Source organism: Chiroxiphia lanceolata, chromosome 10 (genome assembly GCF_009829145.1).
Source record: "Chiroxiphia lanceolata isolate bChiLan1 chromosome 10, bChiLan1.pri, whole genome shotgun sequence".
Classification (NCBI taxonomy): domain Eukaryota; kingdom Metazoa; phylum Chordata; class Aves; order Passeriformes; family Pipridae; genus Chiroxiphia; species Chiroxiphia lanceolata.
This window is the reverse complement of record NC_045646.1, coordinates 23,988,540-24,011,120: the sequence shown is the minus strand read 5'-3', so window position 1 is coordinate 24,011,120 and position 22,581 is coordinate 23,988,540. Positions and strand designations below refer to the sequence as shown.

Sequence of the window (22,581 nt, the reverse complement as noted above, 5' to 3'; positions counted from 1 at the left end):
GGATGGGGGCAGCGGGCGGGCAGCGTGTCGCGGGCGGGAGGGTGGGCAGGAGGGCGGCACGTGCCGCAGGCAGCACCACAGAGCACACTAGACTTGCGGACCCCTCCAGCTGTCACCTCCGTGGCAGGCAGGACTGGAGGGGGCTGCACTGGTGCCACCGTGAAGCTGGAGGGCAAGAGGACCTTCTCTGTGGTGGAGAGCTGGAGGACTTAGGCAGGAGGTGCTGTGACACAACTAGGGGGTGGCTGCAGAGTCACTGTGGGGAGGACAGGGGCAAGGCAGGGGGAAGGGTGGGTGACGAGGGAGATGGAGGCTGTCAGGAGCAAAGGAGGTAAGAGGAGGAGGTTCTGGACAGAGGCCAGAAGTCTTCAGAGATGAACCTGCTGGGGGTTCCTGGCCCTGGCTCTGCCCACAGTGTCGCAGGACCACTGGAAGGAAGGCTGCATGGCGTGACTGGCAGCATGGGTGGCCTGTGTCCTCCCTCCCCATCCCTTCGCACACATAGCTTCAGGGTCCTGGGCCACCTGCAAGCATGTCACAGGGATGGATGGCATGCCTGGCAGGTCTGAGCCTCCCTGCTGTCCTCCATGGCATACAGGTCACCAATGCTGCCACGGAGAGGTGCTAGGGTCCAACATGATGGCTGCACCATGTCTGTGCCAGCACCTCCTGCCAGGCCACAGCTCCCTGTTTCTCAAGCATTTTGGGTCCTCTTGCTGCCTCTCTCCACCTCACTGCCAGCTGTCCAGTGGTCCTCTGGCTCTGGCAACGGTGGCATTCCATATCCTCCACAGTGACAAGTCACCTTTGGCGCCGAGCTCCCTGCTGAGAGGTGCAAGCTAGCAGCACTGCTCCCAGCAAGAGGGGGTGTGGGGTGCCCAGCACCTCTCCCTGGGGCACCCACCAGAGTCTTGACATGCAGTGTCGTTGGGTGTTGCGGGGTGTGATTGTGCAGGGGCTGGTCAGGACATCTCTGCTTCAGGAGGCTTCCATGAGAGTTGCAACTCCAGGCGGCTGGCAGCGCTGCTCAGGGCATCCCGACCTCACAGGAATCTTCTCAGACATTCAACGGTACCCCAGAGTGCCCAGGGGCTCTTGCAGCCCTACATTTGCACCCCGATCCCCAAAGTCCAGAGGTTCCCCTGTTCTGATGACTCCCATTGACCTCCAGCTGCTGCTCGAGGCTTTTTCCATGCAAAGTGTCTCCAAGGTCTCAAGCAGGTGATGCCAAATGAACGTCTCCTGATGGGCCCATCTCACTGCATCTCTTCTCAGATGCTACCAGGGACAAGTGGCTGGACCATGCCAGGGCTTCCTGATGGGACCACATGCTCAGGGAAGCTCTCAGAAGCACAGGGATCTGGGTGCAGCCACCCACCCAAAATCACAGGGCAGCTGCTGTAAAAGCTGAGGGGTGGAGAGGGCAGGGAAAAGTGGGAAGGAAGTGGGGCAGGCAGGGAGGAGGGAGACAAGTGTTTCACTAGAGGAAGGAGGGCAGGGACACTAACCACAAGATTGGTGAGGTGCAAAGATGGCATGCTCAGACCAAAGAAAAGCCTTTCCAAAGGAAGACAAAAGTGAAATAACCCCAATTTTCGCTAAAGCTTTGAAGAGATAGAGCCAGCAGCTAAAAAAAAGAATAAAAAACCCCTTAAAATAACCAAAATGAAAAAAAAATAGTAGAAAGGAAAAAAAGGAAAGAAAGGGAAAAAATCAAATACGAGATCCAATCATAAACCAATCCAAGCACACTTCACAAGAAATGTGGCCAGCAGAGCTGCTGCAGGGGGAGCCAAACCCAGGGCAGACTCAAAAGAAGTTGGAAGGAGCTGAGCTCTGGGGAACATGCCCCCGGCACAGAGTGGGGCGGCTGCCACAGGGCCTTGTTTGGTTTTTTGAAGTGCCCTTGACAGTTTTGGGGTTGTTTTGATATGTTTTTGTTTTTGTTTTTTTTTTTTTTGTAAGGAAAAAAGGAAAAAAGAAAAGAAGAGGGGAAGAACCCAGCTCTTTCGGTCTGAGGCTGCAGGACTCTTACCCCACCTCCACCCTCGCTGCCTGCTCTGGTTTCTCCTCCCCACCACACGGCCTGGCTCTGGCACACCAAGGAAAAGGAGCTCCAGATCAGCCCATTCAGGGAGTCCCAGCCTGGGGCAGAGTCTCCTGGCACACACTCCCTTGGGAAAACGCCAGAGAGAGCTGGCAGCACCACACGTCCCATTCTGGGGATGGGCATATGGCTCCAGGTTTGGTGGCTCAACCACATTTGGGGCAGCTGGTGGGCTTCTCTGGGCCAAGACTGATGGAGCCCAGTGGGGTCTCCCAGCCAACAGGTATGAGAAATCAAAGCTCTTGTCCTTGGCCGGAGCCAAAGAAGAGTTGGAGCCTGCACCCAGGTCCCCACGACCTCCCTGGACATCCCCTCTGCCAAGCTGGCAGGTGTGGCCCCAAGCTCAACACTTAGTACAAGTGGCAAGAGCAAAGGCCACTTTTGACACTCCCTCCTGCACCCAGCTCTCTGCTCACCCCCCTCAGCTTCACCCTCTCAACCACCAGGGCACAACCAAGCCTCTGCATTTGGGGGACTCATGCTGACCAATGCAGCTGGGATGGCCAAGCCAGAGCCAGAGGCACATGGGGTTTTGATCTTATTCCCAGCAAGTGGCACCACAGGGCCACCCCGAGCCGGGTGGGAGGTGGCCCTCCCTGGGACAGACACACCCAGGATAGAGACCTCCATGTAGCTCCCCCGGCTCCTTCAGAGATGGACATGCAGCAGAGCTCCCCTTCTCAGGGGCTCCTCAAAGAGGGACCTGCCTAAAGACAGGTGCCATCCACCTCGTCTTGCCATCCCTTGCCACCACTGTGCTCCTCATAGCCCTACCTCAGTGGGCACCTCACCACCCCGCCAGGCACCTGGGCTTGGCGGCAATCCCAGCCAGCCACACCCTTCACCTCCAGGACGCCCCGGAGGTGGGAGTCGTGTCCAAAAGCAGTTCCCTCATGCGAAAGAGCTAGGTCCTTCCCGGCATGCTCTCCTAAAACCTCACCAACCTTCCTACTAAACTGAACAGGGGGAAGCGGTCGTAAAATGGATCCCGGCCATCACACAGCGGGCACTCCGGAAAGATGTCTTCCTCCAGGTCCTCCTCCTCCTCCTCCTCCTCCTGCCCCTGGTGCTGCTCGTCAGCAGGCTCGGTGATGTCGGAGTCGGGGTTCGAGAAGGTAGGGGAGGGGGTGAGATCAGCCATGCGCTCGCTCATGCATGTGTTGAAAAGAGGAGAGCTGTTGCAGCCAGAGATATCTGAACTAAGGTTAGTACAACAAGATAGAAGACAAGTTAACACCAGCTGTTCCAAACAGAAAGAACAGGAATTTTGCTTTTTTTTTTTTTCTTGGTTGGGTTTCGGGGCAGGTTTTTTGTCTCCTTAAATCAAAGGACATTGGGAACAAAGACCTGCCCATCTGGTACATCTCTAAAGCCAAAAACGACCGGAGAAAAAAACAACCCAAGGAACTGATGTGAACGCTGGGGACTCCCCTCGCTGGCTTTGCAGGAAATGTAGGGATGGAGTGGGTGGCACAAGGCTTGCCACCACCCCTCCTACTGGAGGGAATCTCTCCCTGTGCTGCAGCACGGGGGGGATGCCTCCAGGCCATGCAGCTCAGCCCCCTGATCCCCCTGCCCGCCGGGGCAGACCCTTTTTCTGGGGTGGCCCATCTTCATTGCTGGCACTGCACCCTTCCAACCGCTGTGCAGGAAGCACAAGGACACACGTGGCACATACTGTGCAGACAGATGCTCAGACACCAGTGTGTGCGCAGGGACGTGTGCCCACTGGGGTGGAGGTCGCAGCTGGCACGGGCTCTCAGCCTGCTGGACAGCCACGACCCCTGCAGCCCACCAAGCCCAGAGCCCATGGCTCCCAGCACTGGGTCAGGGCAGGCAGCAGAAGCATTGCCAGCTGCCCGAGGGTCCCTTGGGGTCCCGGCAGCCAACGTGGAGGACAGTGATCGCAGGTAAGGCGGGCACCGGGGTGCCATGGGGGGATGAATGCCCTGCACGTGGCGGGCAGCGCTGGCAGCGTGTCCTCCCGCAGGACCACCTGTGGGTCCCAGCCACACTGCAAAGGAGCCAAAGCGCTCACCTGCCGACCAGCCTGAACCAGGGGAAGCGGTCGTAGAAAGGATCTCCACCGGTCACCACGTTGTCGCAGTCCTCGATGACACTGGAAGGCACTTCTGCTGCTCGGTCATACATCTCCCGCATCAGGTCCAGGCGCTGCCTGCAGGGAGAGGACACAGAGATGGCAGTGGTCAGACACAGGGCTGTGGGCACCCAAGCCCTCCCGGCACAGCCATCACTTGCCCACCTCAGCTTCTCTAGGGTCCAGTAGTGTGTTGCCCCATTCTTCTGGTCCTGCACCTCTACGGCCACAATGGTCCGGGGGAACGGCCGCTTCTCCCGGTCCTTGGCAGCATCAGGAGGCAGCAGGTCAGGAGGGAGAGGCGAGTACAGTGTGTCTGTGAGGAGCACAAACTGGAACTGGACCTGGAGAGGGGCAGAGGGCATGGTGAGCCACCTGGGAGGGCAGAGGGTTCCATGTGGTGCCTCTGGCGAACCCCTCCTCAGCACTTCCCAGCTGCCCATTCTCTTGGCCTCTGCTGTGAGTGCTGCAGCAAGCCAGAGAGGAGCCCAGCCACCTACCTTCTTTTTCAGCTCCACACTGATGGCGTTGGCTTCCTTGAGGAAGATGGCGTTGCCCCAGAGCAGGTCGCGGAGGGAGGTGAACTGGTACCACTTCCACTTCCTAAAGGCCCAAAGGGCCAGCTCGAACTCCCGCTCTGTCCATTGCACTGTGGACACAGAGGGATAGTCACCCCACTGCCAGGACACTGGTGCCCAGGGCACCCACAAATCCACTCTTTGTGCTCCCACAGAGAGCATCAAAACCTTATGGTGTCACGCAGCCCTCACCCTCATCCTCAGGTTCTTCCTCTTCCTCGTTTGCCTCAGGGTAATACCTAGAGTCCATCTGCTTCTGTAAAGCCTCCAGTTTGCTCTCATAGTCCTGGGGGAAGCAGGAGGAGGGGTGATGCAACCCACCGATGTGACCTCACTCCATGCTGCCACATCACACCACACCCCCTTGCAGGATCCCAGCCTCCTCCCTCCGCTGGATCTGTGTTTGTGAGGACAACTCCAGGAATAACAGGTTTGCCCTTGTATTTAGAACACACAGAGCTACCCCATGCAAACATCTGCCAGGACTCCAGTCATGCCTGGGCAGTCTCAGAAGGAGCTAGGTCCTGGCCACCTACCAGCCTCTGCTGCTCCAGAAGGTAGTTTGCCTCTTCCCGCTCCCTCCGGTACTGGTCCTCCAGCTCCTGGAGCCTGGGTGGAAAAGGGGAAGGAGAGGATGACCAACCTGGAAGTGGACACCCAACTCCCTAGCACCTCAGCCCACGCTCTTACCGCTGCTCCATCTCCTGTTTCATGTCGATGCCCTGCTTCTCCAGCAGCTCTCTCTGGGCAAACGCCCAGTCCACGGGCTCTGCGGGGGTCTCGGCACACGGGGTCCGCTCCCGCTCCTGCCGAGCCTGCTCGGGGTGGTTGAAGCGGAAGACATGGCTCTTCCCCATGATGATGCGGTTTCCTGCAGGGGTGCATGTGTCGTGGGTTTAACGTGGGACAAGTGCGTGGGCCCCCGTGGGAGGGAGGGAGGTGGGTTGGAGCAGCACTAGTGTGCCAGCCCCAGGGACCCACCTGAGCGCAGGATGCTGGGCTCCGTCACCTTTTTGCCGTTCACATAGGTGTCAGCACCTTCACAGGGCTCCAGGGTCACTATCACTGAGGAGGTGGTGGAAAGGGGAGAGGGGAGGTAAAGTGGAAACAGAGGATAAATCCTGCATCTCCAGCTCTGCTGCTCTGGCAGCCTTGGAAAGTGAGAGCCACCACAGACAGCACTCCAAGTCTGGAGGGACACTTAGAGGACCCATCAGCAGCACCTGCACCTTAGGCAGCCAATGGGACTCAGCCAACCCGATGTTAATCAGAGCAGTCCCAAGGATTAAGGACAGCTGGAAACTAAATGTGAGAGGCGGCCAGAGCCTCCAGAAGGCAACTCCACCTTCCCAGGCTCATCTCCCACAGCCCCTTCACCCCCAGGTTCCTGCCATTTCGGAAGGTGGACTCTGCTCCACATCTTGGGCAGGGGAATCATGTACAGACTGCTCAGCCAGGATCTCCTTGATCTCCCTGCCTTGCTTTGCTCCCCCATGCCTTGCACAAGCTCCTGTCCCAGCCATGAGGGTTGTAGCTCACTCCGGAAGCATGGAGATGCCACGCCCATGCAGGAAAGCCCCACTAGTTTGAGGAGGGCAGGACCCCTAGCTGGGGGCAAGTCCTGGGGACATGTAGAGGGGTGGGTCCCCGTGGCAGTGGGGCCCCTCCAGACAAGCAATACCTTCACCACTTGTTTTGGTGTCGCTGCGGAACAGGCAGTGCTCTTCTTTAATGAAGTGCCCGCTGAGAACGATGTCCTGCCTCTTCTCAGCATCTTCTCGGCCAACCCTGTGGGGGCAACCCAGCTTGATTCTTCCTCAAAACAGCCCCTCTTGAGTCTCCCCTCAAATCCGTCCTTGGGGCTGACAGGAGCAACCCTTGGTGCACAGCTGGACCAACATCCCACACAAGATTCCCAGGCAAATACATGTGGCCATGGCACTTTGGGGATGCCCCAGGAACAGTGCCTGGAGACAGCTGTCACTCTGCTGACCAACTGGGGAAGTCAGGTGCTGAGATATGGACAAGGCTCCCACCACTCCACAGAACCTGGCCTCACCTTGTTATCCCATCCTTGATGTAGTAGAGAAGACATTCGGACATGAGCGGATCCTCATTCAGGTTGACCAAGTGTGGCGTCTGGGAGAGATGAACAAGGAGTCATCCCAGTGCACCCTGTCCACCCAGGCACTGAGGGATGCTCCTGAAGAGGTGCGAGCTCGGTAGCACTGCAGACTGCCACTGCATGGGCTCTCTTGCCCTCTTGTAGCTCCAGGATAACCTGCCCAGACAGGTACTTTTCCAGGGGACTGCAGAGAACCAAGCAGCTGGGAGGAAGATGCCCTGCTTCCACATGCCTCCTTGCTTTCCTCCTCCCAGGGCTGAGCCCTGGCTATGCTTCCCACGGCCACCTTTGAAAATTCATGTTCCAAACAGGCCCAACACGGAGCCAAACAATTCCCATGGGGAGTCCCTGCTACAGCTCAGAGTCTCCTGGGGCAGGACCCTTCTTACCTGTGCTGCGTACTATAGAACCATAGAATGGTTTGGGTTGGAAGGGACCTTAAAGCCCATCTCATTCCATCCCCCTACCATAGGTAGGGACACCTTCCACTATCCCAGGTTGCTCCAAGCCCCGTCCAATCTGGCCTTGGACACTTCCAGGGATGGGGCAGCCACAGCTTCTCTGGGCAACCTGGGCCAGGGCCTCACCACTCTCACAGGGAATATCCAATCTACCCCTGCCCTCTGTCAGGTCAATAAAGAATTGCCCATTTTCCTCCACTGATAGTACAAGGACAGACGAAGCACCTGAAAGAGCAGGTCTCAGAGGTTCAGCCAAAAGCAGTGGAGAACCTGAAGCCATATCTGCAGTCTGAATTTCACTCCCTGGTCTTCTTCCAAACAGTTCCCTTCCATCCCTTTCCTCCCCTGGGTCACAAAACACTTTGTTCTTGACAAGAAGGAAATTTCTCCCCCCGTCACAGACCTCCCTGCCCGCAGCCAGCTTAGCTGCTGGGATTGCACCTTCAGGGAACAGGGAAAGTCCCAAGAGTATGAGTGAATGAAGTTCTGAGTTTTCCAGACAGAAGAATAGTGACTGTAAGGAACACTGCATCACCCTGCTGAGACCCAGCATGCAGAGGGGTCCCCTCAACATGGTGCCATGAGCTCTGGCTGACAGCAGAGACTCACTCCAAACTGGGCAGCAGAGCTGGAGGTCAAGGGAAAGGTGGGCTCTTCTCCGTGGTGGCTGGCAGAAGTTGGCTGTAACATTTAATGTCTGGCCCCTCTGGACAGATACGTGGTCCTGGGGGCTGAAGCTCCTTCACTTGCAGTTTTTGTCCAGATTTGCAAAGCTGGTGACCTGCTGAGCTCCTGGAGCCATGACCAGCCTGGCCATGGCACAAAGTGGAACAGCATAGTTCTGTCCTGCAATGCCCATAACAAAATGTGGTTTACACACTATCAACACCAACTTTTCTTGCCAGCCACTGGAGAATTCAGAAGAGTTGCCACCCATCAGATAGCTGAAGAGCAAGGAGGCACCAACACCACCACAGCAATGCCCCACCTCCAAGACTAACCTGCTTGGGGGAATAAACCCCTACGCTTCCTACCCAGAGGTCAGGGGTCCTAACAGGCAGTGGCTGGGACAAGAAACAAAGACAACAGTGTACAAATTTATCCTAAAAGTCAAGCTGGGGCATGTAAGGGGAAGGTCCTCAGCTCGAGACACACAAGGGGTTTGGCCAAGCCAAATGCTACAAGAAATGAAGAGGTGGAATATTTTCCCATGCACATTTCTTAGCGAGGACTTGCTGGTTTCAGGTTCAGGGGCAGCAATTTTAAATACCCCAAAGTACAGATTTTCACAAGCTGACGCTGAAGTCCAACACAGCAATCATAAGCAAACGCCTCCATGAAAGGGGACAGCACCCCAGCAATGGGGGCTGGACATTTAGCCACAGATTTCTACCCATATTTGTACCCAGCAGGGTCAATGCTGGGATTTCCCCCGGAAGTTTCAGAGCCAAGAAACAGCTAGTGAAATATGTGGGGCTGACTAGCTGTGACAGCACGGGCCAGAAGGGAGCTGCAGGGCTACAAACCAGTCCCCAGGAAGAAGAGAATAGGATGGTCCTACCTTTTTAGGAGAGAAAACACCCAAGGTGCCTCCATCCTCCCTCATGGCCACCCCCATTTCGGCCAGCAACGCTTCCCTGAAGGAGCAAAGGAAAGAAGAGCCTGTCAAAGCCCCATGCACCCCTGGAGCCGGCACTAGGATGCAACCTGATCCCACGGATTTGTCCCATGGATCGCAGACATAGGGCTTGCTTCAGCTCTCTTCACAATTCTGGTGGGTTTCTCAGAGCAGCCCACCTCTGTGCAGACTAATGAGGTGGGCACTGGGGTGCCCCAGTGACAGACGAGGGTATGGCTGGACATTCAAACTGCCTGGCTGCCCCAGGAACTGAACTGCTGGAGCAAAGTGCAGAGGGAATGGCATCCCATCCCATCCCACCCTGTCCCATACCATCCCAACCCACCCACCTCTCCATCCGGATTGCTTCTGTCCTCCGCAGCTTCTCCTCCCACGTCTCATTCAGCTCCGCAATGATCTTCTCTGTTTCCTGGCAAACGTGGGTTGAGCAGGGGGTTAGTGTATCCCATGGGCAGCACACCTGCCCGCTCTGCCCGGTTCTGCCCAGCATGCTGCAGTGGGACACTGGGCCCAGTTTCAGGCTGGCTTATACAAGGTGCAGCAGCATTTCACCCACATTTTTCCATCACCCCATCTTCAAAGAGTGAGGCACAAAGATGAGCCTCTCCACCCTCTTGCTGTCAGCCTGCTCCTGCGCCATGCTGAGCCAGGAGCACTCATCCCGAGCCAGGAGTGCCCATCCCAATCTGGGAGCACCCATCCCACAGGGCAAAAGTAGTCATCACCCTGCAGGAAGGATGGCAGCACCAGGTAGGCCTACAATAACAAACCCCCTGCCATCCAGCAGTTTGGGCAAACCCTGGGTCTGTCTGCTCTGCAAGAGGACATATGAGCATTGCTTCCCAGGAGCATCATCCATCATGAGTTTCCAGAAAATACTGAGCCCCCTCTGCAAGCCACAGTGCGTTGAGCTGAGCCCTTTGTCCTGCAGGGCACTGTCCTCTTACCTTGAGTCTTTCAATTGCCTCTTCACTGCCCGGAGCAAACATGATGCGCTCGTGGAGGCTGGCAACAGAGGCAGCACGGCTGGATAAGGCGGACAGGGAGGAAGAGGGGCTGATCCCAGCAATGGCATTGGTCACTGTGGAGAGATTGTCATGGCGGTGACTCAGCTCTGCCCCTCTAGCATCATTATTGTTCTCAAAGTCGGACAAATCTATGGGCGGGGAGGGATGGGCCAGGAAAAGACACACGGAAAGGAAGAGAGAGAAAGAGAAAGATAGAGACAAGAAAAGCTGTTGGGAAAAAAAAAAAGAGTGGCCGGTGTGCCGAGAAGAAAGCCAGGAATTACAAGGAAAAGGCACAGGCAGCAGCACAGCACCACAGACAGCACCAGGGCAAGGGCACATGCTCTCTCCCCTCAGGACACAGGGCAGTTTTGTGAAGCAGCTGCTGGAAGCAGCCTTCCCAGGCTCCCAGGGACGCTTTTTTGCAACTCCAGATCCTGCAGCAATCAGGTTTGACATCAAATGTCCTCCCTGAGCGTGTGCCACTGCCCCTGTCATCCTCCCCATCTGATACAGCCTGGGTGGTTTTCTCTGCCCAGATGCCCTAGATTAGCTGGATCCGGGGGCAGAGAATGAGAAGGGAAGGCAATGAGAGGTGGTGGCCCTCCACCCTACTAAGGGGCAGGTAGACAGGGCAGAAGTGGCAGGATTCCCTGACAGGATCTGCTCACAGGAAGCCCTTGGCCTGCTGGAGCAGCACCTTGGCCAGGCAGCCAGAGAGTGAAGCCAGGGCTACAGGCAGCGGTGCTTGCTGGCCAGCACCCCAAGAGTGACCTGCAGCAGCTTAGGACCCAGCTACCAGCGATGCTCCTCCAGCTCCGAGGAAGCCGCAGGGTTTCAGCACGCTGTGCAGGAGGTGGGCAGGGCACAGCTTAGCAAGTGCAGCATTAATCACCCATCTCCATCAGCCCACATCCAGGGATGCTGAGCCAGGAGGGGATAGCCAGGCCCTTGTCTCCTCAGCAGGCTTGCCATAGCCTGGCTGCACTGCCTGACTCGGGGTGGGATGGGGCCACAGTGCTTATCCATGGGCAAAATCCTCCTGGCCATCACCACCCACCCCTTCATCAGGAGAGCACCATGCTGTCCCACCCAAGTGCCGTGCCAGGCTCCAGTCCCAGTGAGACACAGCACCAGCGGAAGCAGCAGCAGCAGCAATCAGAGGTAACATCATGACAGCATGGAGGAAGGGATCCCTGTGGGGATTGAGCCCTTGGCATGGCTGAGTGGGATGACACTGGTCCCTCGAGCACTGTCCCAAGCCCAGGTGCTAACTACAACTCTGCCACTATCCTTTCTGCCAGCTCCCTGGGGATGGCCAGCCTGTGGGCACGGGCTGCTCCATCAGCAGGGGTTGGCTGTGGGAGCCCCTCCCCATGCTGCACGAGTGTCTCTGGGCACAGCCTATGCCTCCCAAAAGCCGTGAAGCAACAGAGAGTACCAGTGATGGGGAATACACACATTTGGATCCTCCTGCAGCAGGATGGGCTAAGAGAGAAAGAGAGGGCAGGGAGCGGGGGTGAGACAGAAAGAACAGAACAAGAGGGGGTTCATCTCAGTTGGATATCTGACAGCACAGGGAGGAGAACCCATGGGTGCGTGCAGCCCCAGGAACACCTTCCTGGCACCTCTGCTGGGTGCTGAATGCTGAAGAAAGTAGGTGGAGGGGAAGAAGGGAAGGTTTTCTGGGTGGAAAGCAGCTCCTCCTGCGATAGGAGGGGATTGGGGGCTGCAAACACACACAAGGGGCTTGCCACAGGCAGCTCGATGCCACTGTGGCAGGATGGAGCAGGATGCAGGGTAGATGTGGGGACATTGGCCCTGCAGGCTGGGGGGATCTCAGCCCATCGCTGCAGGGAGCCACTGGCAGAGAGCACCCGTGGTACCTACTGTCAATGATGTCCCCAAGACCCTGGGCATAGAGAAGGTCACGCAGACGTGCCACCTCGTCCTTCAGCTCCCGGATGAGCTTGTTGTTGGGGTCCTCATTGATGACAGCGTTGCAACGGATCTGCTTGGCGCGGTCAGCATACCTAGGGGAGGCAGGGTCTTGAGCAGTGGCGAGGAGAGGAGCAAAACTCCAGCTCCTTGTCAAGTGGGAGGGCCACAGAGCCCTTCCAGCAAGTGATCCTTTGGAGGATCCCAGTGGTGGGACAATCGTTTGCATCTTGTCTGGGGTTGCAGGTTCCCCCCACACCACACCTCCAGCCAGGGATGCCACAAAGGTGAGGAGAGCATGTGGCAGTGCCTGGGCCTCAGAGACTCCCCTGCTCTTGCTCAATGCAGTGGGAACAAGGGCACTTCTTCCTACCTGAGGGTGCTGAGGGTCTCATCATAGTTGATGTCAGCAGGACTGAGAGCAGCGACCATGGCAGTCCTGGAGTTGCCCCCTGCCCAGAGAGACACACCCACATCAGGGAGATGCTGGTCCCTGTGCCATCTGTCACCCTCTGCTCAGCACCCATGCCCACCACCAGACTGTACCCCCCACCTGTCCTCACCCAGGTTCTCCCGCAGCAGCCAGGTCAGCACCGAGTCCCGGTATGGGATGAAATCTGTCTTTTTCTTCTTTTTGTTCTGGGGGGTGGAGAGCAAAGGGAAGGGTTGTCAGGCTGCCTGCTCTCTTCAAAGAGGTGACAGCTGGTCCCCAGCCATGGGGACTTGGAGGATGATGGCTCTGCCTGGCCACTGCAACCTTGGGCATCTTTGCTCAGGTCCATAGGTCCTGTCTGTGAAATGCCCTGGGCTGGGGGGATGTTTAAGGCTGGGTACTGAAAGCCATAGGGTGAGGAGGGTGAGGAGGATGCTGAAGGCTCTGCCAGCCCCTGGGAGAATCATGGCCTGTGTCCAGGCACAATCTCATCCCCAAACCACCCTGCAAACCACTTCCAATCAACTGTGCCAGGGTACCTACCTTGTTTGGCCCCGAATCCTGCAAAGGAAGTAGAGAGACTGTTTAAGGGAACTGCTTCCCTACTCAGTGCCCCCCACAGCTCCCCTGCCCCCCAGGTAGAGAGCAGCAGGCACAGGTCCCAGTGGAGATGGCAGCCTCACCAGCCCAGCTTGTTCCAGCCCCAGGGACAGCTTGGGAGGTATCTGCCCATCCCTCAGAGGTGGGATGCTCCATCCCTTGGAGCCGAGTCCATCCCTGCTGGGCCAAGCCCATTCCCCTCCAGTGCCGCTGCTTCCCTGTGCTCTGGCTACCTACCATTTCAGCCAGGGCAGAGATGACTTTCCCCAGAGTGGTCAAGGACTTGTTGATGTTTGCTCCTTCCTGGAGAGGAGAGGAAAAGCCCAGAAGCTCAGGCCCCATTTCAAAGCCTCATTAAACCCCAGAAGAATGGAGAATTCCCAGTATGGGGTGGGCAAAGAGCAGCTGGTCTTACTGGATAACCAGCACCTCCCAGCTGGGACTCATGGACCGTGATGAAACTGGCATCAGGCAGCTTTCAAACACAACCCTATCAAGGATTTTGGCAGCACAGTGGGCAAGGAACCAGTGGGCAAGGAAAGGAGATGTCTTGGCTGGGGACGAGGGGGCAGGACGTGGTGTCCCCACCAGCAGAAGTGGACCTCACATCAGCTCTCACCTTTAGCCTTGTGCCCTTGGCACCTGTGGAGTCGGCTCGCTCGCTCCCAGCCAGGTCCACCAAGCTGATTTTGCTGACCTGGAGGCAGAAGTAAAGCTGTCAGCCCTGTGGGCTGCCCTCTTGGCATGAAGCCAAGACCTTTTGCAGGGTAACACTCCTCTGAGGGCAGCGGTGGGCTCTGCGGGGTCATCCCTGCAGGATTTGTCCAGGAGCAGGGCTAATATCCTTGCAGGTAGGGCTGGAGGGCATCAGCTGCCAAATATCCTGTCCAGGAGCTGGTACCACAAGGGACCATGAGCCCAGCATGCACCTGGGACTTATCTCCCTCCTGTTCCAATCCTGCATCCTGCACCATCTCATTCCAAGTGTGCTGATGACAGCACACAAAGCCCTTCCTGGGTCCGTGTGGGTTTCCCCAAGTCTTCCAGGCTCTGCTCTCACCTTCTCAGTGGTGATGTCTGTCTCAGCATCATGTCGCTTCTGCGTGAAGATGATGTTGAACACGGCGTGGGAGCGGCTGCTGGTCTCATTCATGTTGGTAGCAGCCACTGTGCTGCAGGGACAGGAGCACAGGGAGGTGTGACACCCTGTGGGGGACACTAAAATGGCTGTTGATGGGGCCAAGGCTCATGCCAGGCCAGGGTACATGGTGGGAAGGCAACTCTGGAGGACAAGACAGGACTCTGGGAGGAGAGATGCACAAGTCTAGGCCTTCTCCTGCTGGCTCCAGTGAGTTTTTAGAGCAGGAAGGAGGTAAGGTTAAAGGAAGAGGAGGGTACCCAATGCTCAGAGAGAAGGGGACTGCCATCTCCAGAGCAGATGGACTGGCAAAGCAAAGAAGTGAAGCAGGACCTTCTAGAAGTGTCTGCAAGCCCTCCAAATCCTGTCCATCTCCTCCTTCCCCAACTCACCGGGCCTTGTTTCCAGAGTCCATGAGGTCCTGGATGTCATTGTAGGAGGTCACGGCCAGCTTGGAAAGGTCTTCAACATACGGGCCCATAAGGGGATGCTCCCTCACCCGCAGGTTCCCCTTGTTCTTGGGGTTCAGGAGGTCCCTCACGCGCTCGCAGTAAATCTCCATGTAGCTCACCTAGAGCAGAAGGCACAGGCTGGGCTAGCAGAATGAGGTACTGCCTGCCCACCCCACACCCAGGGGCACTCCCAAAGAGGGGCCTGCACACCAGCACAGCTTCCAGAGATGGTGGGAGGCTGGAAGAGGAGTAGAGAGGCAGTGGGGTGCCTACCTCCACAGAGTAGGACATGTTGTCATTCGTCGTGTCGTTGATGCGGGAGAAGAGGTCCTCGCACAGCTGCAGAGAGAAGAGCCAGGCTCAGTCCCCTGCCAGCAGGATGCTCCTGCCTGGGGTGCCCAGGACACAGGGATTTCTACCTTCTCACCCCAAAAAATAGAGCCAAAGTGTGTTGGGATGGCTCCCAGGGAGCTGTCAGAGCCCCCCATGCTGATCAGCATCCCCAGAGGCCCTCCGTGTCCTGCTGGGCCAGCACGTGGCAGCTCAGCACTCGGACTCCTGCTGCTCCCGAACACCAGTCTTGTGTGGCCAGACCATAGTCCATCCAGCCTCGGGAGAGTCTGGATGACTTTCCTTGGCCCCCCACTCTCCAGCGGGGCCATGCCAGCTTGCTGTCATGGCAGTGCTGTATTGGACCTTGGTAAAACCTGGCCCCACTCCCACCCTGCTGCCCTCTTCCCTCCCAGCTCTGCTTTTCCTTTGGGCATGCCTCTGGGACCAGGGGGACAGGGAGCTTTCCCCAGGCACACCTGTGGGATGATGCCTTGCTGGTCCTTCTCCTGCTTCCCCATCATGGTGTAGGATTTTCCAGCTCCCGTCTGCCCGTAGGCAAAGATGCACACATTGTAGCCTTCAAAGGCATGTTGCAGCATCTCCTCACCAATGTCCCGGTACACTTGCTTCTGGGATGCATAGTTGATGTCTGCAGGCTGCAGAGAATAGGGATATACGATGAAATTTGGCAGGGAGGCCCTCCTGCCTCTCCCAGCCCAGTGCTCCAGGTAGGCTCAGACCTCCCAGTGCTTACCGTAGTGTGGGACCAGTAGGAATAGTCAAAGCTGAAGCTTTTTGGTGTCTCTTTAGGCTGCTTCGGGTTCAGGATAGCTAGGGACAAACAGATGGGAACATGAGGCCTCCAGCCAAGTGTGGTACCCCTGCCTCCCACACCCCCTGGGGGAGAGGTCAGGGGTGCTGGGGTTCAGTCCAAAACAGTCCTGGAAAGTGGACTGGGGCCCTTCCAGCTCTGCAGATGGGTCTAGAGCCCCCAGACCCCAACAATGAAAACAGAGGAGGTGGATGCCTTGGCCAACAGAGCCCAAGGGAACAAGGCAGAGCCTTGCCCAAACATCCTGCTGGACACGGTGAGAGGGACATGGCTCCTTCCCCCAGGTTCCTTGCTGTTGTGGCCCCTGCCCATGGGAGCCCAGCACTGGCATAGAAGGGTCACAGCCTTCCTTACCCCACAGCTGGGGGGCTGTGCCCAAAGCCCCCACGCTGGCACTGTCAGGTGGGAGCAGCTGCAACCCCACTGGGGCTCCCCTAGGGCCCCCCCAGCTCCTGCTTCTCCAGGTCCCCAGCCCCAGCAGGATGATTAATGCCTCGTGTCACACCACCAGCAGAAACAAGAGCCTGCTTTTCTCATCCTCATGAAAAGGACGTTGCCATGGAAATTGGAGCCTGCATCACCGCTCTTCCTTGCTCGATGCTTTTTTTTTCTCCTGTAGAGCATTTTCAGTGGTTTTTTTCTGAAACAACAGATGCGTCAGAAGAAACCCAAACCGGTGGGTAATCATGGGATCCAGCCACCAGCCATGTTAGGTGACATTGAGGTGACCTTGCAGGCCTGCACAGCACAGTTCCCATGCCCACAGCCCACAGCTGCTCCCTGCCACCACTGAGGACGAGGAGCCCATAAGCCCTGAGGCCAACAGACCTCCCTCCATCCCAAACTACCCTGCCCTGTCCTGAAGCCAGCATTCAGCCAGGGCTCACATCCACTCCAGATTCCAGGTGAGACCTTCCTGAGCAGCCCCAGGCATGGTGCAGCCTGCTACTGTGGTGTCAGATACCCGGGTGCATGGTGTTATGGATATGAATGATTTCTGCTCCAAATTCCTCCTCCACTGCCACAATGGATGCTCCCTTGGTAAGGGTCTGCCACTTCAGGCCTGAGGTAAGCCCAGCCCTGCACACAACAGCAGCGGGACGGGCAGGGAGAGGGTGGGAAGTGGGGTCAGGATCCAGCCCCAACCATGAAACCACAGCACAGTGCTGCTCAGACGCTACTCACTGTGGACAAAAGCCCAGGTCTCACACCAAAGAGGGGCAGCCACAGGCTCCCTGCCTGCCTACCCACTGCAGGCGGCCTGACTCAGATGCTCTGGATGTCTGCTGCATCCTGGGCAAACTAATTACCAGGAGAAAGGGCTGGGAAGAGACAACTGGCAATCCTGCAGCTGCAAATGGGGACGTGGAGGTCCCTGGAAGAGCAGGTCTTTGTGGGCAGTGTGGGCAGCCACAGGGGCTCCCCGTCCCTGATCCCTGCCAATGCCTGGCTGTTGTGCTGAGGGCATTGTGAAGAGAAGGAGGTGTGGAGGCCGTGCAAGAAATGGGATGGAGCATCTCTGATGGGTCCTGGTGTTCAACCTGGCAGTTCTGCCATTCCACCTGTGCTCTGCTCGAGTCTGCCTCTGCCCTGCAGGGGTGACCCTCACCACAGTGAACAGGAGCAAAAATGAGTCTTGGAGTAGGCAGGATGGGAACAAGGTGGCTGTTCTGGATCCCGTGCTGGGCACAGGGCAGAGGAGCAGCTGAGGAAGGCACCAAGCGGCTCCAGGCATCCCAGCTGCAACTGCCCAGCTGGCAGAGACTGGGATGGACACAGGGAGAAGGGAGAAGTCTGAGAGCAGGGAGAGCTGAAATGCTCTCCCCACGCCCCTGTCATTCCCATTTATTTGCCTGCAGGCAGATGGATGCTGCTGGTTGAACTTCCTCTCAGGCATCCAGGGCTTTTGCAAAAGATTTATGTTCTGGACAAATGGGATTAAAAAGGCAAGGAGGGGTGTGGGGGTGAATACAGAAATACAGACAGGGGGGTAGGAGGAAAGAAAACTTCTGGAGATGTCTCTTGCCTGAGGAGCCAGCAGAGTGGCAGAGCGCAGCAAGTGGGCAGGCACCGAGAAAGAGAGAACCCAGAACACACAGCAGAGAAAATAATCAGATTTTAAAGACAGCAGAGGCATGGCTCCAGCCAGAGAATATTACTGGCCTTGTGGGATCAAAGCCAGGAGTCCTGTCCTTACCATCTTGGTGGGAGTTGCCAGGACAGGGGCTGGGAATGTTGGTGCCCAAGACGGACCCCACAGAGTGAGGGACACCACGGGAATAAAGCAGCAGTGTTGGAGGGCAGGTGGGTGGTTGTGGCAGCTGGAAGTTTGCAGGGAAAAGGACAGCAGAGAAAGGCTGACCCTTCCTACCCTGGTCCCTGGCCCCCGCTGTCCCCTACAGGGTTCAGTGCATTAGACAGGAGAAGTACCTGTCCCCTGCCCTCGGCACATGCAGGGGTCAAAGCAAATAAACCTGTGAAGGGGAAAACTTGCTCTCACTCCCCACAGACATATTTATTTTTGGCTTCTCTGCAAGGAGCTGAGGGGTGAGACAGTCCTGTTCTGCTGGCACTACTGGCATCCTTCTGCCTCCCCCAGCCACAGGAGAAAGAGGCCTTCGGGCCTCCCACTCCTGCTCTCCAGTCCCCAGGCCAAGGGGAATAGCCAGAGGTTTGTCCATTCACGGAGAAAATCCTTGCTGTCAGCAAAAGGCTCCTGCTCCCAGCCCTGCTGCCCTCCCTGGCTCAGGCAGGGGCAGGGGGTGAGGGGCCAGGGGCACAGTCAGGGGGTGCAGGACGAGCAGGGGTGGATGGCTCTGAGCAAACACGGCCACAGTGGTGGGGGCTGCCTGATGCTCTTGACCGGGACTGGGGCATGGCAGGTCGCCCCCCCCGCCATCAGAACCAGAACAAGGCACATCTACCCTGTCTGTGCCCTGGCTCTGGGCAGGTGGGAAGCTCTTGTGGGGCCAGGAGGCTTCCTCGCCATGAGGGCAGAAGTTCTGCACCCAGGCAGACAGAGAACCCCTGCCCAACCAGGAAGGGAGAACCCCCACAGGACGCCAGAGTCCAGCAGACACTGCCCCACAGACCCACCCATTCCTGTTCCCAAGGCCTGGGGTGAGCAGAGGGCCCAGTGGGGTCGCAGAGTCTCCCTGCACCCTTGGGTGCCCTCTCTCCCCACCCCTGGGGTTGCCATGGCAGCCTGTCAGCGCACCGCGGGGGTGGTTGGCGCCGGTGTTTCACCCACCCTTGGTGACGCAGGCAGCCCCAGGCGGGCAGGCAGGGAGTTATTTTAGATGCTGTCCCATCTGGAGGCTTCCAGAGCCAAAGAGGAGGGATTCAGCTGCCATTCCCAACAGCCAGAAGCTGTTACTTAAAGAGCAGCAAAGGCCAGACAGGCTCCTTGGTGGGACAGACAGCCCCAAGCCCCCCTGCTACATCCCCCACCCCCAACACAACATTCCCTGGGCAAACCCCACTCCTGCCCCTCCATTCTGCTGCGGCTGCAGTTCCAAGAGCCCCACAGAGGCGGGGATGGGTCCTGGCATGCCACAGTGTGTGGTACCTGGCCCGGCAGTGCTGTCAGAAGCCGCTCACAGACCCATGCATGGCTTCAAGGCCAGGTTGGATGTGGCTATGAACAACCAAGTCTAGTGAAAGGTGTCCCTTCCCATGGCAGGAGGTTGGAATGAGATGGTTGCTAAGGTCCCTTCCAAGCCAAATCACGCTGTGATTTCTTTGATTTCTCCCTCATCACCTACCAGGGAATGCTGATCTATTCACTATCACTGAAATCCGAGGGCTCAGTGCCATAAAGATCCCATCACTGCCATTTCAACAGCAGGACTGCATTTCTCTATGGGAAAGGTGACATCCTCCCCACATTCCCTTCTCCAAACAATTCCAGGTGCTGCAGGCATCTGCACCAAGGATCCCAGCAGCCCAGTGCTCACTGCTGAGGCCAGACCACACATGCTCCTCCCCAGGCGATACTCAAAGCCCCTCTGCCCCAAGGCACTCACTTGTGGTGCTTCCTGACATCTGGATGATGCATTTGGATTCCCGGCTCATCTCCCGGGAGTTGAAGGGCCGGACTCGCACCGCCACCTTCACTGATGCTCCCGCCATCGCGCTGGCCTGAGGTGGGTCCTGCTACCAGTGGCTGTTCTGCAAGGAGAGAGGAAAAGGGAGTTAGGAAAGCTTGCATCCACATCCCAATCCACATCTTGCAGCAGTGCAGGATGAATGGAAAGCCTGTGCAAGGAAACCTCCCAGGAACACTGGTTTGCCCACATTTTACCTCTCCCTCCTCCCCATCATATCTCAGGTCAGGACCCTCAGCTCAATACCAGGGTCCATCCCCAGGGCAGGGCCACGTAGGCACTGTCAGCATCAGCACAACCCCCAAGGAGTGGTTTTCCATCCCAGGGTGCCAGTGGCACTGAGTAGATAGCCCCTCATCTGCAAGCGAGCCCAAAGGCCCTGCCAGTCACCTGAACCTCCTGCCTCCCCTCTGACCCCAGCAAAGCAGGGGCTGGGCACCAGGACAGGGGGGACCAGGGAGGAAAGTGATGGCATTCCATTGAGAAAGGAGGCAGCTGTTAAACACAGCTGCTGGCATGTGGCTCCCATTCAGCTCTCACAAAGCAGACGTGTGGCGTCAGCATGAGCAGCCGTGGTGGGAATGGGTCAGCTGAAGTTTCCAGTTCACCACAATTTTTCCACTTGTTTTGCTAATAAATTATTGATCACAAATCCCACAAGATGAAACAAACTGCTTGCCAACATCTCCCAGAGTAGTTGCCCATCCCAGCACTGGTGGCTAAGTGCTCCATAGCCCATCCCACCTTCCTCAAGCTGCAGTTAAGCCTCACTAGCATTGGTCAGAAAATGATGCTGGGATTCTTACTTTGACCACTGTATCCTTAGGAATCCTTTTGGACCTGATAAAATCTATTCCTGCCTTCTAATGTTCCTCACTTCTCCTGTCTGTCCCTGCTCCCTGATCCGCTATGCTGAGCCTGGTGGTGGAAGAGGAGGTCAGGACCCCTCAGTACAGGCTGGAACTGGCTCCTCTGGCATCTCACCTGCAATGGTGCCTGCAAATTCCCTAAGGCTTTTCAAGCCTGGGTTTTGCCAGCAGGATGCTGGCTCTGGGAGGAAGGAGATCAGGGAGGAACAAGCTGTGAGTGAGCAACGGCACAGCTCTGGTTACATGGGACAAGATAAGAAGAAAGTGGAGCAGTAAGGACGGATCCTCAACACAAGATGGGTTTTCCCAGAATGGAAATTAAAAGTACAGCTGAATTTGTGGAAAAGAGGGGTAAAAAAGGGAAGAAAAAAACAGATCCATAGAATGGAAAGTATCCCAAGAGAAGGGGATGGCTTTAAAACTGCCTGAGGTTTGACAGCTCTGGTTTCATTTCCAAGGGGGTGAGAGGAAACCAAAAGCACGGCACAGTGAAAAAATTTGCAGCAAGACAGTGTTACAAGCTCATCACTGATTTTCAGAAACCCTTTGCCTATTTTCAAAGTGAGCCAGCATGCCCAACAGCAGGAGGAAGGCAAAGCATCTCCTGCTGGAGTTCCCAATCTCTCCTCTCACTGCCCCACTGGGATGGCTCTGGAACTACCACAGTGCTCAGCTGGACATCACACCCATAAATTCCACCAGTTCCAGAGTTCAAGCATTTGGTCTCAGGTTTTCTTGAGCTTGGATTATTTTAAGCAGGTGTTTAACACCACCCTTGAGTCCCTAAGCCAGCGAGCGGGCTGCCGCATGCCAGTGGCCTCTGCTTCAGATGGGGGAAAGGAAAGATTTAACAGGAGTGCTTCGCCAAAGGGGAATGAAAAGGTTGTTTTTCCCATGGAACGATAGGATATATTCCTAGATGGAAGGGCTGCATCCTCATGAGGCCATTGGCTCGAGCTGCTCCACCCTGTGGCACCACTCAGGGACAACGGATCCATCACTGGGCTAAACAACATGAGCACCCAGCAACTGCTCATGTCAAATGTTTCCCTCTCCTCCCGAGCCAAGACAGCTCCCTTCCCCCAGCTCTGCAGCCTCTCCAGCTACTAAGGCTCTGAAGAGGTGGGTCAGGTCCCTGGGCTCCTGCCTCCTGCACAGCCACCAGAACAGCACACCCATCAGTGACCCCACCAGTCACAGGACTGCCTGCTGCCTGCCACGGGCCATTTCATCCCTGCTCTTATTCCCTCTCACCCCTGCACTGTTCCCAGCCCCTCCAGCCCTATCACTTCCGATGAAGAAGCTCCAGTTTCTCTTTCGTCTCACTTTTCCACATGCCTCATCTTGCTGTGTAGTCTCCATTAGTGCTGCTTGCCCTTCTCAGGGCAAGGGGCAGGAACCTGCTCAGCCCCACATCCCATACCCCCTTAGCCCACCCTCAATAGCCATGAAAAGCCCCCACCTTGCCAGCAGCCATCCCCATGTCCACATCCCAGCGTATTCCCATCTGGCTAGCCTTGTCCTGTGGCATGGGCTCCTCTCCCTGCCAGTACTGCCTGCTGCAGAGCCCCATTGACTCCATTTTCTACTCCATCATTTCCTTCACCTTCCTCGGTCAGCAACACACTGCTTCCCTCTGCTCCGCTGCAGCTCTCCAGTCCCATCTCTGCAATGGCAGCCCAAGGACCCCAGGCAACACTGTGTCCCCTTGGGGACCACCAGCAGACGCCTGCGCAGCTGCTTCCCGAGCCTCCTTCCCTCCTTCCCCCAGCTTGTTTTCCTGGCTCAGCTGTGGGGAGGAATTCAGCCTGCACCCACACACCATGGGAGCACCATGAGCCACGGCGTCACTGGCCGGGCACTCA

General features: G+C 57.0%; 1 protein-coding gene across 18 annotated transcripts in view; it reads right to left on the bottom strand.

The window, feature by feature from the left end:
- KIF1A (kinesin family member 1A) overlaps positions 1-22,581 on the bottom strand; it is a 38,517-nt gene that overhangs the window by 13,315 nt on the left and 2,621 nt on the right. For 6 of the 18 annotated variants that reach the window (XM_032697668.1, XM_032697670.1, XM_032697671.1 and 3 more), the window contains exons 2-27: positions 19,767-19,911; positions 15,664-15,740; positions 15,386-15,565; positions 14,850-14,915; positions 14,517-14,695; positions 14,047-14,158; positions 13,606-13,683; positions 13,224-13,289; positions 12,930-12,947; positions 12,517-12,592; positions 12,327-12,405; positions 11,906-12,048; positions 11,477-11,503; positions 9,956-10,164; positions 9,338-9,417; positions 8,931-9,006; positions 6,843-6,922; positions 6,465-6,571; positions 5,765-5,848; positions 5,474-5,654; positions 5,320-5,392; positions 4,976-5,069; positions 4,706-4,854; positions 4,371-4,549; positions 4,146-4,283; positions 3,052-3,306 (exon numbers count right to left, since the gene is read on the bottom strand). In XM_032697668.1, the coding sequence (XP_032553559.1) occupies positions 3,052-3,306; positions 4,146-4,283; positions 4,371-4,549; positions 4,706-4,854; positions 4,976-5,069; positions 5,320-5,392; positions 5,474-5,654; positions 5,765-5,848; positions 6,465-6,571; positions 6,843-6,922; positions 8,931-9,006; positions 9,338-9,417; positions 9,956-10,164; positions 11,477-11,503; positions 11,906-12,048; positions 12,327-12,405; positions 12,517-12,592; positions 12,930-12,947; positions 13,224-13,289; positions 13,606-13,683; positions 14,047-14,158; positions 14,517-14,695; positions 14,850-14,915; positions 15,386-15,565; positions 15,664-15,740; positions 19,767-19,872 (2,912 nt within the window). In that variant the 5' untranslated portion in view covers positions 19,873-19,911. The remainder of the gene's footprint in view (positions 1-3,051; positions 3,307-4,145; positions 4,284-4,370; positions 4,550-4,705; positions 4,855-4,975; positions 5,070-5,319; positions 5,393-5,473; positions 5,655-5,764; positions 5,849-6,464; positions 6,572-6,842; positions 6,923-8,930; positions 9,007-9,337; positions 9,418-9,955; positions 10,165-11,476; positions 11,504-11,905; positions 12,049-12,326; positions 12,406-12,516; positions 12,593-12,929; positions 12,948-13,223; positions 13,290-13,605; positions 13,684-14,046; positions 14,159-14,516; positions 14,696-14,849; positions 14,916-15,385; positions 15,566-15,663; positions 15,741-19,766; positions 19,912-22,581) is intronic. The other 12 variants (XM_032697672.1, XM_032697688.1, XM_032697677.1 and 9 more) reach the window with 7 other exon arrangements.